This window comes from Gambusia affinis, linkage group LG08 (assembly GCF_019740435.1).
Source record: "Gambusia affinis linkage group LG08, SWU_Gaff_1.0, whole genome shotgun sequence".
NCBI classification, from domain to species: Eukaryota; Metazoa; Chordata; class Actinopteri; order Cyprinodontiformes; family Poeciliidae; genus Gambusia; species Gambusia affinis.
The window spans coordinates 3,867,571-3,886,702 of record NC_057875.1 but is presented as its reverse complement, the minus strand read 5'-3'; the positions used below and the strand labels follow the sequence as shown (position 1 = coordinate 3,886,702).

Below are 19,132 nucleotides of genomic sequence, written 5' to 3'. Positions count from 1 at the left end.
TCCATCTTTCTGATTGGATGTCAGGCAAATTTATCTTTGAACTTTGAAGATTATTTACAGGAAGGAGCGTCGAGGCTACTGTAAAAATAATTTACAAAAGGAGTAAATTTCAACCAAAAATTTACATTTTGAGTTTAATCAGAAAGTTTCTGACATTGTGAAACTCAGCAATTTCCTTGTTACTTCTGAAAATTTTCTATTAATCTAAGATTCATGAGATTTTTGGCCTTAATTTACTTCCTTTTCCCCCCCCAGGCAAACAGCCCTAATATGTCGTCATAGACACAACATTTGATGTCTGGTAAACAAAAAATATTGGCTATTTTCTTATCAAAAGAGGGGAAATTTTTACTATACGGTAAAATATGACAAACATCAGATTCTGTTGTTTGTATCCTGGTGATAAAATCTTCCACCACAGAACTGGCCAACTGAAATCAGGAGATATGAGGCAGCATTTCTGCTAAATGAATATAATAATTAATGAAAAGTGAATAAAATAACAAATTAGATTTTTCTTTACATACTTTGCAGCATCAAATGTTTGGGAATCTTTGGTAAAAACAACCGGAAACTTTTCAGTAGTTGCAGTAAAATAATTCATACAATATTTCTGAAGGATAAATCTGTAGCGGTTCTGCTCACCATGGAAACCAGGCCCGGTCCGATCCTTTAACATGTTGGAAACATCTGCACTCAAGTATTAACCACTGGAACATCTGTAACGTGACTCAGTTTTGTTTTTTCTGCTGTTGTGCAAATAAAAACTTCATGAAACTCAAACGAAGCGTCTGGAAATTTCATCCTGCAAAATCCGAGACGCGTTTTTACTCCGTCCTTTCAGATTATAAAATATTAAAAACAAAACAAATTTGTGGCTGATATGTAAATAATGAGCAGGTTTTAAGTTTAAAATGAGGAGAAAAAAAGGATGAAGGACAAAGACGGAAGTAGGATACAAGAAATAACAAAGGAAGGAAGGACACAAGGAGGAAAAGACAAAGAGACAGGAAGGGTACAAGGAAGGAAATTAACAAGGAAGGAAGGACACAAAAGACAAGAGCAAAGGTATAAGGAAGGAATTCAAATGTTAAAAAGGAAGGAAGGAATGAAATATGGAAGGAAGGACATGAAGGGAAGTAGGAAACAAAAAGAGAGTAATAGTATAAAGAAAACAGACAAGGAATTAAAACAGGAAGAAAAGAATGAAATAGACAAGGAATAGAGGAACAAAGACAACAGAGGAAGGTACAAGGAATGAATTAAACAAGAAAGGATGGAAACAAGGAGGGAAGTAGACAAAAAGGACACAAACAGAAGGGAAGGAAGTAGGATATAAGGAAGCACACAAGGGAAGACAAAGATAATCAACGAAGGAAAGACAAAGGAAGTATGAGACAAGGAAGAAAATAAAAGAATTTAAGAAAACAAGGGAGAAAAAAGGACAGAAGGAAATAAGGACCTAATCAAGTGATGAAGGAAGTGAGTTTCTGAGCAGGAAATGAGTCGCCATCCTGAGATCATTTGATGCTCTGCATCAGGAGAGGCTGGCGGCTCATTAACTGCCGTCCATCTTATTAAAGTTCAAACGGTTTTTGGTTTTTGCTCGGCGATCCGAAGCCGACCTTCACATCGACGGATCTGAAATGAATCGCACAGGAAGTGGACGCTTTCGCCAGGCAGGCAGATTTATTCCATCATAATCGACACCAAGCAGCAACGATGACTAGAAACTCTAAATGTCAGTGGGGAGTTTACACAGACATCATTTTACACAGACATCATTAATCATTTTACAGCAAAATCATTAAAAAAAATGTTTTTTTAAATGTTAAACCAGTTTCTACCTGGTTTGGATCAGATTAAGCTTCAGATGATACACAGAATAAACCCAAAACTTGTCAATGGTGTAAAGACTCAAAAGGAGGAAGTATTAGAATGGGCGGATTATCAGGAGCTGAAGTAATTTTAGTTATTTTCCCTCAGCTGCATGGAGCTAGCAAGATGCTAACGCTAGCATTTCTTTTCCCTTCTCACTTAAACATGCAATGAAGTAGCGAACGCATCCCTTCCAGGTAAAAGTGCATGAGAAGATGCTTCATATTCAAGCTACATCCAGACTCAATAAATACAAGTGGCTCATTTTCTGCTGGTCATCCGGTGGTTTAGTTTTCTGTCTGACCTACAGGGGGAAGAAAAAAAACGAGAGGAAAACAAAGATGGAGTATTTCCCTTCAGTTTTCTCCCAGTTTGAGTCGAGCGAACTCATTAGCCAGCTGTAGCGCCTCCTGCAGGCACTGCGTGTTTCTGCCCGTCGCCTGTGCCGACATGTCTTTGCCGCCACCTTTTCCGTCCAGCAGAGGGCACAATTCCTGAACCCACTCGCTGGCCTTCAGGCCACGGTTTGCCACGTCCTGCAGAAGAAGAGGGAAGGGATTCAGTGGGAGAACAGTTCAAAAACAAAATCAAAACATTCCTGAAATGTTTCAAAGTGTCTGCGATCAACATTTCTAAAGCAGCTTTCAGGTTTCCATGGATTTTCTATAAAACTGTTTGCACAGGGACATGGACATGCTAAGTTAACATTAGCAAAACAAGCATAAATAGGCTAAACTATGCTAATAAAAATTAAGCTAATGTAAGGTCATGATACATTAGCTTAATTTGAGCTGAACTAATCTAAACAAATACAAACAAGCTAAAATTAGATAACAAAGGTTAAGATAGCAAGCTAAGCTAAATGAAGCCTATATAGAAAAAAATCAAACTAAAATTTTATTAAGATGACAAAAGTAACGCTGACTAACCTGAGACAAGATATAGAAAACTAAGATAGGTCAAACAAAACTTTTTAACCAAAGGTAGATTTAGCAAGGATAGGCTACACCACATTTAACAACATTAAATTAGATAACTACCTGTAAGCAAAAGTAATATAAATTTAGCTAGAACAAAAAAATAATCTAATGAACCAAATTAAGCAGTTTTAGTAAGGCTACAATAAGCTAAGCTAAACTATAAGTTAAATAGGCTAACGTGAGGCTAAGATAATTTTAGCAAAGCTAAATAAATAAAAGGTATGAGGTAAATTAAGGCAAGCTAAAAAAGTAAAGATTACAAAAAAAAACATAATGTAGCTTCACATGTGCTAAAGTGAATTAGCATGAATCAACATCAACTAAGAAACAATAAATGTTAAGATAGACCAACCTTGACTACCTGGGTGAGTTTATGGATTCTAAACAAAACTAAGATGAACTAAATTAATCTAAACTAAATTTAGATTTGGTAGGAAAATAGATAAAAGCAATTTGTTAGTTACTAACTCTTTGGAAAACTAAAAATTGTTGGTCCATATGTCAAACTTTTATCTTTGGCATCATGCAATCCTGTTTATCTGATGCCAAATAGCCTAAAAATCCACCTTTAAGTAAGTAAGTAAGTAAGTAAGTAAGTAAGTTATTTATTGTGGAAAAATGCACAGATGTAAAGAATGACTTGTATGCATGAGTGTCATACCTGAGGAACCTGACACAGACAGGTGATTTTACCAGCATCAGGGTCAACCGTGAACAACATGGCGGCAGTCTGCGGCGACTGGCTCTTCAGCAGCTTCAGCGACTCATTTAGAGCCTGAAATAAAAAATAAAAATAAAATGTTGGATGTCATGCGCTGCCATGTTTAGTTAGTGTAACAATTCGTTAAATAAAATAAAACCTGCAGATGTAGGTATTATTAATTCAGTGCAGTGCGCCACAGCAAAGGGAAAAATAACGCAGAAAAACCATAAAAGAACTCAAAACCACTTTTTTTCTCTCTTTCTCTCTGTACGTTACACAGTACGCTGACTTGTTGCCGTAGCAACTGACAACGCCATTATATGCATCAGGACAAACCTCCCCCCCCCAAAAAAACAAACACTCAAACGTTTCAAAGAACCGAACATTCAGTCTGATAGTTTTATGTTTTCAAGTTTGATATTTATTTTGCAATTATTAATAAGCGACTGCTGTGGCAGATTAGCTACCACTGCTATTAGCTAGGCTAACACTCTGGTGGTAGATTAGCTACCACTGCTTTTAGCTAGGCTAACACTGTGGTGGTAGATTAGCTACCACTGCTATTAGCTAGGCTAACACTGTGGTGGTCGATTAGCTACCACTGCTATTAGCTAGGCTAACACTGTGGTGGTCGATTAGCTACCACTGCTATTAGCTAGGCTAACACTGTGGTGGTCGATTAGCTACCACTGCTATTAGCTAGGCTAACACTGTGGTGGTCGATTAGCTACCACTGCTATTAGCTAGGCTAACACTGTGGTGGTCGATTAGCTACCACTGCTATTAGCTAGGCTAACACTGTGGTGGCAGATTAGCTACCACTGCTTTTAGCTAGGCTAACACTTTGGTGGTAGATCAGCTAACTGAAGCACCTGCTCCAATAATTATTTGTCAGAGTTGGTGTTTAGGTCGTCTTATTTTATTTCATAACTGAACTGAAACAAAGAATTCCACAGCACATGTACATGTTACGTTTGTCATAGTCAAGCTAGCATAACTGAACTACTTCTCTGTCCTTTGTTATATTCTTTTTAATTAAAACTTTTTCCTGACCTTGTCTTCTAGATGACAATTAATAGTAAAGCATTGAGTCCGTTTTTCTTTTATACATTTAAGATTCATGTTGTGAACTTAACAGCTAAAATCAATGCTAGTCAGTTAGCGAGCAGCTTTTCACCCTCCAGCAAGGCAAGGCTGCAACCTGTCTATAGAGGGATCAGACCGTTCTCAAACCCTAAAAACACCAAATCGAACTTCATGTAATTTTAAGTATTTTATGAACCCCAGGCGTGATAAAATCCAGCCTCTTGCCTTCGCTGAGGCTCCGGTTTCCATTTCCATGATGAGGAGCGGCTGGTTGGGCTTGTTCTCGATCTCCTCCTTCGTCTTCTCCAGGACTCTCTTCTGGATGTCGGCCTTGTAGCTGCGGTCCAGATCGTCCATGGTCTTCTTCAGAGCCTTCAGCGTCTCCCTCATCTCGTCCTTCTGCCACTGAGAGATCAGGGCCGTGCCTATAGACTGCAGGCGACACCGAAACATTAAAACGGAAACGCAAAGAGCGGCTCTGAAGCGCAGAGACTCCGCCCACCTCGGTCATATCGGCGATTTCTTTCTGCACGTCTTTGTTCGGGCACGTCTGCTGCTTCACTTTGTCTCCCAGAGCGGACAGGGACAGACGCAGGGCGTCGGCTTTCCGATGGGCCTGCAGGAAAACGAGGAGGGAAAGAGTCAAAGGAGGAGAAAAAACAAGAACAAAGCAAAATCCATGGAGGAAGATCAAAGACAATAAAATAAAATGTCTTCAGGGTCGGAAACACTTTTCCTTTCAACTCCAATTTCAATCTCATTAAAGTTTCACCAGCAAAACTTAAAAATTAGACTTTTATCCTACTTTTGTGTTCAATTCTTTAGTTGTTAAATCCAGAAACAATTTGCCAATCAGCAACCGAAATAAGAATATAATTATATTAGTTGTACCCAAGTACAAATTTAAAATTGACTTCATTGCAGGATCTTTAATTAATTGATCTCCTTTTGACTGAAGACTAAATAAAAATTGACAAAATAAGCAACATTTTCAATTCAAAAACACTTTTTGCTGTTAAATTGTTGACGAAAAAAAGGACAAAAATCAATAATGATTTAGGAAAAAAATAATAAATCACGTAAATTTTTTCTCCTAAAAATTTTATTAGCCCCCACTCAAAAAAAGGACAAAAATCAACAATGATTTAGGTAAAAAAAATAAAATAAAATCACCAACTCTTTTTTCCTAAAAGATTTTTTAAGTTAAATAAATAATTTTTGCAGAAAACAGACAGACTAAAAAAAATCATGAACTCGTTTCTCCATAATTTAGGCAAAGGAGAAAAAGGAAGGTGACGATATAATAAGTGCATTATTGTTTTTATATTTTAAATTTGCATTGTGTGAGTCTCAGACCTTCTGGGCTTCAGCTCCCGTCACGGCGACGATGCGGCGGATGCCTTTAGCGATGGCCTCCTCTGAAACGATGACGAACGGCGCAGCGTGACCCGAGTTCTGCAGATGGCTGCAGATAACAGAGACAGCGGCGCATTACTGAGCGAGCTGCAGATAACAGAGCAGAAAGCAGCAGCAGCAAGAAGGAGAGGCGGCAGATTCAGAGCGACAGCAGGAATTTAATACTTTGATAACAGAAAAACAGCAGCAATCGTCAGCTTTTAAAGAAACTGACTGTGGGGGCCACAAGGGGGCGCTGTGGGGGCCTCAGAAAGTTGGAGAAGCTGAGAAAAAACATGCAACATCTTTAATTCTTCATCTTATTTACTTTCTTTCTGACCCAAAATATCCGTGACTCTACGTTAATCAATGAATATTAGGGAATCGGAAAATAAAGATGCAAATCAGATTAAAAGTAAAGAGTTTATTCAAACCCATAAATGTTAGAACATTTTTTATGTTTCTGTCGTGACACCATTTGGTTATATTCTGGATGTAAACCTTTGTTTTGGTTTGTTTTTTATGTTATTTGTTCTTACCTAAACCTCTTTTTTAAAGTCTGTAATGTTTGTTTTACATAAACTAATTAGTGAATAAAAGAAAGAAAAACTAAAATACAAGTTATTATTTCTGATGCTCATTTTCTGCCAGTGGATTTATATTTATTTTACAGAATCTGAACCAGGTGTAGCTGAAACTTGAGGAGCTGTGAGTGAAACATGTTTACAAAGAATCGTCTTTTCTCATCTGAAATACAAAATGTTTGTATTTTTTAATACAGTTGTGGCTTTATTATTTCTCTACATATGCAGTTTTTTCAGCTCATGGTTTTGTTTTGAGTCTCTATACTCCAGTCAAGGAATAAATTAGTTGACAAAAATCAATTGATCACAATTAAAACAATTAATCATTGAGCTCTACTGCCAAATTTATCTGATGATTTTTGTATTTTTGGAGTTTACTTACTTTTAACCCTTAATTTCTTGTGCATTCTTGCTTCATTGCTGTTTTTTTTTTTTGTTGGAAGTATTGAAGTTTTCAAATTCAAAAACACTTTATTGATACTAAAGAAAATTAAATGTAGCTGTAGCTCTTTTAATGAAAGAGTTACTGTAGATGTAGATTTTATTCAGGTTGGCTGGCAGTGGGAAGTTATGATCTCCTGGTTTTCTGTAATTTGCAGGTTGAAATGTTTGAATCATTTTTGACGTTCAACTTGATCACCATAAAATGGAACAACGCCGCCACCTGCTGTCAGGAAGATGTAAAGCTTGTCTTCCTTCTACTTGTGAAAACAAAACTATTTTCTATTGGAAAAATTTATTTATTGATTTACTGTGGAAAAATCGTCAGAAACGTCAAAATGAGACACGTCATCTTTAAACTGAGAATTTCATCAATACTTAGAGACGAGTAAAGTACCCAAATATTTTATTCCAGTAAAAGAAAAAAGTACAGCAAAGTAAAAATACTCTTAATAGAGTTGGTTAAGTAAATGTAATTGAGTAAATGTAGCTAGTTACTACCCAGATTTGTTAATAAATGATGGAATATATTAAAACAATTAATCCCAACTGAGTTTCTAGAAACAACTGGTCATTTAGAAATTATAAAATAATTTTATCTTACTTTTTGTTTTTATGGTATGAATATTAACACATTATTATTATTATAGTTGACAAATTTCAAATGTACGATAGTAAATTTTTATTATCTTCAGCCTTTTTACAGTATTAAGGAAACTGAACTAAAAAAAGCTGTGAAAACATCTGGATGCTGCAGGTTATTGAATATTTTTTTCATTTTTATTTATGAATTTTGACACAGGAACAAGTGTTATTTACCAAGAATACAAAACAACCCAATCCCTCGTAAGACAAGACAAACACCACAACAAAACAGAAATATTACAAAAACTAACATGATCCTTATATTTAGTCTGATTCTATTTGTAATTGGTCATTTTTGTTTTGTATTTATTGTTGAAGCCCCTGCCATGTTTTTCCATATTTCTCTGTATGTAAATTGTGAATTATTAATCGAACCCAATCATGCTCTCTACTCACGTTCCGCCGCAGAACTCGATGGAGGTGAGGGACCCGGCGGGACTGTTGGGGTCGTCGAGCAGCTCCTGGACCGGGATGCCGATGGAGACGACTCGGACCGGGTCGGGGTAGGTCTCATCGAACACGGCGCGCAGACCCTGGATGGCCTTGGCCTCAGCCAGCGGGGCCTCCATGGCGTACACCGGCTGCAGAGCGACCAGCGGTCAAATCTCATCACAAAATTACAATTTTAAAACTATTGACTCCGTTTTTCCTATTCGTGATCCAGTTTGATTAAAGAAACCTGTCTACAGAACGTCAGAGGGTTCGTTTTGGACTTTCATATTCACACAGCAAATCTAGATGCTCAATTCAGATGTTGTAATTTTTTTTTGCGCTGTTCATTGTACTAATTAAATGCGAACCATTTCCAACCCCAAAGCGACGCCAATGCGCAGAAGAACAACGTTGATGTTGCACAGTGACGCTCTGCTTACTGAAATAATAACAGATGGTGCCGTTTATGGATGGATTTTAAAGTTCAATAAAATTTAAGACTTTTAAAAGACCTTTATGAATAAAATTTAAGACTTTTAAAAGACCTTTATGAATAAAATTTAAGACTTTTAAAAGACCTTTATGAATAAAATTTAAGACTTTTAACACAACAGAGATGTACAAAAGACATTCAGGAGACCAAAATGGTGAAATGTCTGGGGTCTGTTTGTGGCTGTGGGAATTATTTTTGTGTTTCTCACATGGCATATGGTTCTCTGGCTAACTAGCTAGCTAGCAAGTATTAGCAGCTAGTTACTGTTAGCCTTAACCTAAGGCCTTGAGACTGTGACTCAGTGAGTGCAGATGTCCGAGATAGAAAGAGCAGGTGAGAAAAAACCTACATGGAATAATGAGGTTAAATAGTCTTGACACAACAAAATTCAAGATTCGTGAATAAGTTAGCCACATTTAAGGCTACATTCATGAATTCAAGACATTTTAAGGCCTTAATTTAAGACACAAATTTACAACTTTTTAACACTGAATTATAACAACTAAAGAAGCGACGGCGTTTTGTGGAGCATTGACTAAAACTGCTGTGGATAAATCTGTGTGGATGGACCAGTAGTTCTGATTACGATGCGTCTTAGTGACAGACGTCCTTCATAATTACATAATTAGAATTTTCAAGCTGAAAAAAACAAAAACAAAACAGATCTGAAACTGAAAAGTATATTTTTTATATAGTTTTGTCATTTGTTTTTTGTTAGAACAAACATTTTTGCCCCAATTTAGTTCCATAAAATGCAGTTTATATAGCTCTAACTAGATTTTTGTCAACGTAGTCCAACTTAATTTTGTCAATTTCTTAAATTGACCAGATTTACTTTATCTAATCTAAATCTAATCTAAAATTTAAACCAACCCAACTTATTTAAGTCGCCACATACAGTTTGTATTTTGTTTTTCTTATGCTTAGTCTAATTTATCCAACCTAAACTAACGATTATAGTAATGGATAAATCGGATTATAAATCTGCTAAATTTTCTTTTAACCAATTGAGTCTTTTTTTTACACAATATTAGAAAAAGTACTATCTTCTAATCTGTTTATTTTTATTTTTTTATTAATAATTGGATATAAAAAGGTGCTCAAAAGGAGATTTTATTTTATTTTTGTACATAATTTGAACCAGGTGAAGCTAAACCTGCTATTGGAGGAGTTTTGAGTAAAACACACAAAGAAGATTTTTCATCTTAAATGCAAAATGTTTATATTTTTGTACAGTTTTGGCTTAATTACTTCTCTCACTGTTCTTCCATCAAATGAAGTTAAAAACTAATTGATTAATAAATTAGTTTACGATTATTTCAATAATCGATTCATCATGACTAATCCCCGGTTTAGATTATTTTAACTTAGATTTTAAAGAAAAGCAACATTACAAAAATCAAAGCATTATTATTAAGCTTGAATTTGAATGATTCCACCAACCTTTGCATCTTTTATCATGGCACAAGCGATCTCCTCGGTCCGGCGGATCTCTGCGGTGCTCAGAGCTCCTTTAGCTGTGAAGTCGAAGCGCAGGCGATCCGGAGCGACCAGGGAGCCCCTCTGGTCCGCCTCGCCCAAAACGCTGCGCAGAGCGAAGTTTAAGATGTGCGTGGCCGTGTGGTTGCTCATGATGGGCCGCCTGCGAGCCTGGAAACACGAATGTTTGTCGTTTTTAGCTGCAGAGATGGAGAAGTCGGAGCGAATGATAAAACTAAGATTTTCCACCTCGTCGATGTGCAGCGTGACCCGGTCTCCGACTTTCAGGGTTCCGTAGACGGTTCCGATGTGGAGGACGTAACCGCCCCGAACCTGCGTGTTCTTCACGGTGAACTCCATCCGCTACAGAGAAACAGAAAAAATAAACACAGCAAACCTGTGGTCAGAACCAGAACCATTACTGCTTCTCTATGTGAAAATATAGTTTCATTTGGATTGACGGGTCAGAGATCAGAACCTGACTATTTTCTGTCAAATAAAACTTCTGCCTGCATAAAATTTTTTTCAAAAACTTTCAGCTAAAAAAGTCGTTTAGAGCTGCAAAAGTTACACGACCCCCGAAAAAAAACAAGACAGTTTTCAATAAAGACCTCCTCGAGAAAAAGTGTTTTTTAAAGAACCATCATTTTATTTCTGCCATTTCTACCCTTTAAAATAAAATTTATTAAAAATAAAGGAAAGCTTGTTTGTAAATGAAGATGTGTGAAGTTTTATCGCGATAAATTCTGGGACAATTTATCGTCCAGCAAAATTTGTTGTTGTAGTTCAGCCCAAATACTCCAACACTTTTTGAAAATATTTATTTCGTAGTTTCGTTTTTAGAAAAGAAAGTGAAAAATGTATTAAACTGGTATAAAAAATATCTGAAATGTTATTTTTAAGCCAAATATTCCCAGCATAATGAACGGTCCGTGTTTAACTTGTTTAACGTTTGTGGCACCTACATCCTCAGAGCTGTCGTCCTCCCGCAGCATGTACCCCTCGTCGAACGTCTGGCCGCCCTGCTCCGCGTAGAAGGACGTCTGGTCCAGCAGCACGCCGCACTCCTGGCCCGTGGTCACCTCCTGGCAGAAGGCGCGGTCCCGCCGCAGAGCCAGCACCGTGGCGGAGGTCGGCCGAAACTCTGAAGACGACAGAAACCGTCAGCGTCTGTGAACGCAGGCGGAGCGCGGCGCAGCCGGAGCGTCACCAACCGTAGCTCCCGTTCTCCTCGGAGGTGTATCTGTATTTGGGAGAGTCGTCTGTGGCCGGAACCTGCTGGTTCCTCAACTCCTCGATGGCGTAGATGTCCAGCATGATGTGGTCCTCGCCTCCAGCTCCTTTGCCCTGAGACTTCAGCTGAAAAAACACGACAGGTTACAGGTTTGAACTGGAAACTGACAGAATAACCAGGCAGAGAGTCGGAGCACAAAGACAAAACAAATCATTCGCTCCAGAGGGTTTAAATCCAGAGTTGGGTAGTAACTAGTTACATTTACTTGAGTAACATTTTTGAAAAAAATTACTTTTAGGAGTATTTTTTGTACTTTTTGCTTTTATTTGAGTAATTCTATTGTCGACTATTTCTACTCTTACTTTGGCAACATTTCTGGATTTTCTGCCAACTGAGTGAAAAACAAACAAGTTTTAACCAGAAATCCACTGGAATCAGACTCACACCTGCAGATTTTGGTAAAGTTTCATTTGTGTTTTATTTAAAGAAACTGATTTAGAAAAAGCTTTTTCTGCCTGATTTTGTCATCTTTTGTTACTTGTATGAATTATTGTCAATTTCATCTTTAAAATACCAAAATGTTTTATTTTTGGTCCATCTGATAATATCCGATTATCATCCGATAATATTTGATCATTTTTAAACATGAAATGATTTCTAATTTAATTTTTACCAAATATTTTTTTACTGTTACTTGCGTAATTTCTTTTAACTTGAGTAAAAATACGGCGGCTGAACTCCAACCGTAGGAGAACGACTGCGCGGACGTCATTAGTTTAATTGGAACCGATTTTAATTTAATAAACGGATAATTGTGTGTAAGTTGATTATTTTTTATTTCTGCTTCCTTCTCACCTGTGCAGCTTTTTTCTCCTCCTCGAATGCAGCCAGGTTCACCGCCATGCCCTTCTCCTCGGCGATGAGCGAGGTCAGGTCCAGAGGGAAGCCGTACGTGTCGTACAGCAGCCATGCTGTGTCACCTGGGGAAACGTGGCGGCCGGTTAAAGCATCAGGAGACGAGCACACCTGAAGCTACTGTTGTGTTATTACCTGGATTATGAAAGAATTATGAATGTTTGCATCTTGTAATCAATGTTACGACCTCTTCTCAATGTGTAACAACTGACTGAAACACTCAATAAGAGAGGAGGGTTGAGGTTCGGCCCGTTCCAGCGGCGCTGGGTTTAAACTTTAACTGGTCGATATGGATGTAAAATAAAACCTCCCATTCTTTTTTCAAACCAGATCTGATTTTAATCAACTTTTTCTCTCACTTTCTTAATAACAAACAACAGAAAATATTTGCAAAAAGTGGCTTTTATTTTGATGATCCCTTCTGAGAGTTGCACAACAAACTATCAGGGCCAGGCTACCAGAATCTTTGTTTAATTACAAGAACATAATCATAATATTCAAAGAAAAAGACAAAATTATAAAAATTATGAGAAAAAAGTTGTTTTAATAAGAGAAAAGCTTGGATAGTTGGTTTTCTTTGTGGTGGATTTCTCATAAACTTCTCCCAACTCTTCTTAAGCTTTATTCTGGACTTTATACTTGCATTATTTTGACTTTATTGCCATATTACTAAGACTGTATTCTTGTAATATTATAACTTCATTCTTCTTATGAAACATTTAAATGTCTTACCCAAACCACTATATCTTGTCTCAATTCAAAGTCCAAATAAACAGAAACAAGATGGCGGCTCTGGGTGTGGTGACATCACTCCAAACCACTCAGGGAGTGGATTAGTGAAAAATAAAAAAGATTTCCCAAATATTAAGTCTTAATCGGTAAAATCCTCCAGATGTTTAAAAATTTCCACATAATAAAAAAAGGAGAAACAGGACAGAAAAATCCAAGTTTTCACTAAATTCACTCACCCGGGATCGTCTTGCAGTCTCCCAGGCTCATGATCTTCCTGTCCAGGATGCGACGCCCTCTGCTGAGCGTTTTGAGGAACTGCGTCTCCTCCTCGTTTATGACATCCTTCACCATTTCTGGGTCTTTCCTCAACTCTGGGAAAGCTTCGCCCTGCAGATTTATAGCAAATTCAACGCAAATTATTGCAAAGTAAAAAAAGAAAAGAAAGACAGACGGGCACACGGTGTTGATTTCAGCTGAGCAAGTCCATTATTTTCCACCTACCTCTGTACAATGTTTATTTAATATATAAAACAAGATTAAAAAAAGAAATGAGATGAAACTCTTACTAGAGAATCGACCACCACATCCACCAGAGAGGCGAAGAATCCCCTCTGAGCGCCCAGCTTCTCATGGGAATAACGAACCGCACGACGCAGGATCCTCCTCAACACGTAGCTGGACAGAAACCCGCAGAGAGGAAGGTCAAAAGGTGCAGCAATAAACAATTAAAACACTCTACAAACTATTGTCGATTCTAGGTCAACAACTGAGTGGAAACAGTTGTTGTGTATGATGGAAAAAATGCGTCTTTGTAAATAAAAATGGATCTTTTTAATCAGAGCTTTAATCAGATATTTATATCTGTATTGGTCTCAATATTGAACATTTTTTTTAGATTGGTATCGGTGACAATGTGGCAAATCTACTCAGTCTAATTCTATGCTTTATTATTAATTTACATTATATTTAGTTGTTCTAACTGCACTTTTTGAACCTTTCGGAAGAAGGTTTGTTACAGTTTATTTTTACTTTTGATAGGTAGTCAACCTATTGTTTTCCTCTGTTTCTTTATTATTTATTTTGCACTGGCTGTTATTCTCCTAACTGCACTGACTGACCAAATTAAAGTTGTTTTTACATGTTTGACCAAGTTTGTGACGCCATCGGTGTATTTAAGTGAGCTGTAGAGTTCTCAAATACATTTGTAATTCAGTACATTTTTGTCTTTGTTTAATTAAAAAGAAATGTTTTAAGTCAATTCAATAATGTTTTTCTGTATCGGATCGGCATCGGCCGATACTGAACCTCAGATATTGGTATCAAATTTGAAAAAAGTGGATCGGTGCACCTCTAGATGGAACATGGTGAAAGTGTTTAAGGTATATAGATTATAGATAATTCTGTAAATTAATCGGTTTTTTCTTTATTTTTTTTAAATCACTGGTATCTGTTAAAGTTCTGATTTGAATCGAGTTAAATTTTTAAAAAATGGTTCCCACGCACCCTCTGCCCGTGTTGTCGGGCCGTCCGCCGTCCGACAGAGAGATGGTGATGGTGCGGGCGTGGTCGGCGAGGACGCGGTACGCCATGTCGATGCCGTCAACATCATCAGCGCCAACTTTACCGGTGTAAGGTCGAGCCCCCGTACCCTGAGGAAAAAATCATTTCCAATTGATTCTGCAGAACAATCTGCTGTCAAAAACACATTCCTGAACAAATTGTTGTCCCAGAACGGCAATATTTAGCTAACGACACATTATTGTGATAATATATTACATTATCACAAGTAATATAGTGATAATGGCATAATAATGCATGTTTGCTCTCTTAAAATTTAATAAACTTTAGTTACGTAAAAAGCACTAGAAGATATTTTAAATATCCAATAAAAGAAGAAAATGAAAGGACCATAATTGCTTCATTCCTGCTTTGGTTGTTTTTGTTCTTATTTTGAACTTATTTATTGTTCTGTTATTATTTTATGTATGTAAACAAAATTGTTCTTCAAAAAATATTAATCATTATAATGGAAATTACATTTTAGTTTATAGTGCCATTAATTGATTAATTGGTTACTGCAACAGGTTTAGCTCTTTTCTTTCTGTAGGAAAGTCATTTTGTATCTTTTAAAACCTAAAATCAGTTTTCACACATCCTGGTTTTTGTGAGTGAAGTCCTCTGATGTTTGTTAAAGTTGCAGTTTGTCTTCGGTGAGGAATAATCCGGGTGTTTTCTCGTACCTTCTGGATGGCCTCAAAATACGGGACGAAGAGGTCGGTGTCGTAGTTGGACATTTTGTTCTGGAGGACGGAGACGAGGCGCTCCAGACCCATCCCAGTGTCGATGCTCTTCTTCGGTAGAGGCTTCAGCTCCGTCTCCGACTCTCTGCAAATAGAAATAATTTTAGTGATTCTAACAGACCTAAAACAAGAAAAGTTTGGTCTGACTAACCTTCAGATGAGAAAAAAAAAATAAATTGTCTGTCTTTTTATTGAGGTTTCTAGCAAACATTAGATTGCAGTTTGAAAATCAACCACTTTCCAGGACTTTCCAAACCTTTAAAATACCAAATTGAAATTCAAGCATTTTTAATCATTTATAGCACGAACCCAGCAGCTCGGTGCGTCTGACCGGACCTACCTGTTGAACTGGATGAACACCAGGTTCCAGATCTCCAGCACGTTGGGGTCGTCCATGTTCACCAGGTGAGACGCGTCCCTCCCTCCGATCCGGTCGTAATGGATCTCACTGCAGGGCCCGCAGGGGCCGGTGTCTCCCATCTCCCAGAAGTTATCCTTCATGCTTCCCGGGAGGATCCGAGCCTCGTCCACACTGCGGCACCATCGCAAAACAAAATGGATTTATCATTAAGGTGAAACCCAAGGACTGTGTTTATATTTCTGAACAGAACCGCATACAGCGCATTTTGAATCCCACAACAGACTCTGTTTGGACTGTTTCTCCTTCTTGTTCTGGGATGGTCCCGCCATCTTTATTTTGGTATCAACTCCACTTAAAATGCAACTAACCCCCAACAAATCAACTTTTTTGTTGCTGATAAACTGTCCAATATGTTTTTTAGGGTTCTATCTTTATATTTCAGTGTGAATTTTGACATTTCCATTTAATTTCGTTAGTTAGAGGGGAAAGCCTCGCATCACAGCAAGTTAAAGTCAGACTCACCCCAGATCCATCCAGATCTGTTTGCACTCCAGGTCGGGCTCCAGGCCTGCGTCGGCGTTTCCCCCAAAGTAGGTGACATACAGCCGATCGATGGGAATCCCGAACTCCTCAGTCAGCAGCTCCAGAGCCATCTTACAGGCCAGTTGCTGAGGGCAGAAAGAGGAAATCGTCGAGGACTTTGCATCTTCAGTTTGTCTCATTTCTGACAGACTAAACAAAGCATCCGTACCTTAAAGTAGTCCCCGAAGGACCAGGACCCCAGCATCTCAAAGAAGGTGTGGTGGTAGACATCTTTCCCGACGTCGTCCAGGTCGTTGTGTTTTCCTCCGGCGCGGATGCATTTCTGAGTGTTGGCTGCGCGCCGCAGTTTGGCCATGGGATGAGACGGGTCGATGGTGTTCAGGAAGATCGGCTTAAACTATCAAAAAAACATGAACAGTATCTCCTTTCAGTTTAATGATAATCTAAAGAAAAGGTTGGAAATCTCCCGGCTTCTACCTGGTTCATGCCAGCATTGGCGAACAGCAGCGTGGGATCGTCCAGAGGAATGGTGGACGAGGAGTGAACGTACTGGTGCTCATAACGGATGAAAAAGTTTATAAACTTTTGCCGAATTTGAGCTGCACTCAAAGACGAATCCATTCTGAATCAGCTTTCTGAAGAACGAAAAAGGAAGGAAACAAGGTAAATGGTCTATACAAAACATGTTCATTATATTTTTGCACAAAATGATTCTTAGACAAGAAGATTTCATTCTGCTCACTTCTGCCTACTTTGAGCTCCTTTCAGAATGAGGTTTTGTAGGCAGTTTTGCCACTTTAAATCCAAATAGTTTTGCATTCACACACAAAAAGAGGCTTCAAACAGATGCATGAATACATATCTGAAAAGCATTAATAGAGCCTCCTGCAAAACCAATAAGAATGCAGCAAGAGGTTTCTGGATGGTAAGTCCACAACAAAACACTTGTTTTTTCCAGTAGCAGTAAAACCAGCTGTCCAAACATGCTGGAGCTCAGCTTGGGTTGCTAGGTAACGGGCTAGGCTTGACTAGGGTTGCTAGGTAATGGCACAGTGCACATCAAATGTGACTCAACAATCAGGAGATCTTTGAAATGGCACCAAAAAAAAATAAATTATTGCCAAAAAATGTCTGGGTTTTTTTAAGTGCTTAAATTGTTTACAGAGCCAGTAAAGACCCAAATGTAAAATGTGTAAAATGTGAATTTTGCATAAATCTGTCCCTTTCAAGAAGGAATCTCAGACGAGGATTTTAAGGCAGCTTCATGTTCTTCCATGTCAGGGACATAAAAAACAGTTGTGGCCTTTTCACAGAACTTATTTTCCAAACAACAATCAGGAGAATGTAGAATAAAAAATTATCTTTTTCCTTTTGGCGTCGACAGCCGAGTTTTAACAATGCAATTAGCTGCACCCTTCATTCAGCAGCGTACAAACCACACCTTTAAATTCACTACATTTTCACACAGCACAGTTGTGAATTAAAAAGTATTTAATATAAGGTTTTTGCAAAATGCATCAGAAACTAAAGTAAAACAAGATGATTTATGTTTTATTTTTATCCAATTAGATAAAAAAATTAACTCATATATCAAATGTTTTGGCTTTTTCCACAGTGAATAAAAAGAATTGTGGCTATCCAAGTGTAGCTTCAGCATAAATCACGCTGTGTGGCGTTAAAACGGTGCAGAGATGAATAATCCAGCAGACAATCTGTGGAAAACCAGGAACCCTCACAGGAAGTCTCATCTGCTCTGCGGGGCCCAAACGGGTCGGGTGGAAAACAGCCTGCTGTCCCTGTCCTGACTACAGGGTCTGTTTATGATGGGATGGAAATATCAACCCCACTGTGGTTTACTGCAGGATGTAGCTTGACGGAGCACATCGGGGATTTGACCTGCTAATAAATATAAATGCTGTTGGTGTAGATACTGTGTCAGATAATAGATTCTTGGGAATAATCACTCAGAATCAGCCAAATAGTGTCTCAATTATCAACAGGGCTAAATACTTCCTATGATATTACATTTATTATATTGTCCATTAGTTTTATAAAAGTTTGCCGCACCTCTTTGTACTGCAAAAACATGTTGTGAGGTTTACATAAAGTAGGATTTTATGATCATACCAAGCTGTAAATGGAAGCAGCGATACAACTTACAAAGGAATCGGAATGTTGGGAGAAAATACGTTTTTCTTCATCCCACTAATTTCCAAATTATATCATTTCCGTATTTTAGTACATTTAGTTTTGTCTTATGAAGTGTAAAGAAATCACCTGAAATTGTACAGTATCTAATTTCTTTCTGGCTTTGAATAAACAAACATGCTGCAGAGCTGCTGAAGTAATAAATGGGGGTGATTGGTTTATCAAATCTGCTTTCTAAGCTTATTTGTGATATTTTCAAGACAGTAAAGTGTTTTAATTCTCTGGACAGAAATATAAACTAATAATAGAACACATAAACTGTATTTACACGACAACATGAATAGAAAAAATGTCACTAAACTGGTTTAACTGTTTGTTTTTTCACTCTTAGCCGAAGAGAAACAAGCTGACCTGACGTTAGCAAGCTAACATGTTAGTTAGCCTTGAAGGGCTAACTATTTTTCCAGGCTAAATTCAATAATTCGGAGCACATGTATCACAGGTAACCTGTGCAGACAAACTGGTTATTGCCGTGTATTTACACAGAGGTTCGTGATAATACTCACAGAAGTCGCTGTTATCACAGAATGAATCGGTTTCTGCTCCCAGAATCACCGCCTTGATCCACGCTGCTCGGCCAAAAGGGAAGCCTGAATCCAACGAATACGCCCATGAAGACCGCTGATTGGTCTGAGGGTAGCGCTACGTCAGCAGTACATGATTCCCATTGGACAATGCCGCTGTCCGTTTTAGCCAACCCCGCCACATCAGTGGTACAAACTT

The 19,132-nt window shown here is 38.0% G+C and overlaps 1 protein-coding gene across 1 annotated transcript; it reads right to left on the bottom strand.

Annotated features, from left to right (window-relative positions):
* Positions 1-1,665: 1,665 nt before the first annotated feature.
* Positions 1,666-19,042, bottom strand: aars1 (alanyl-tRNA synthetase 1). Its single transcript, XM_044125841.1, has 20 exons — positions 18,916-19,042; positions 16,679-16,836; positions 16,410-16,598; positions 16,181-16,326; positions 15,638-15,829; positions 15,238-15,382; positions 14,501-14,646; positions 13,564-13,672; positions 13,234-13,384; positions 12,206-12,330; positions 11,331-11,475; positions 11,082-11,260; positions 10,366-10,479; positions 10,081-10,287; positions 8,109-8,293; positions 6,004-6,112; positions 5,150-5,263; positions 4,873-5,079; positions 3,520-3,633; positions 1,666-2,414 (listed from the first exon to the last, which is right to left on the bottom strand). The coding sequence occupies exons 2-20, from the start codon at positions 16,820-16,822 to the stop codon at positions 2,235-2,237; spliced, it is 2,901 nt and encodes a 966-aa protein (XP_043981776.1). The 5' UTR covers positions 16,823-16,836; positions 18,916-19,042; the 3' UTR covers positions 1,666-2,234.
* Positions 19,043-19,132: the final 90 nt, after the last annotated feature.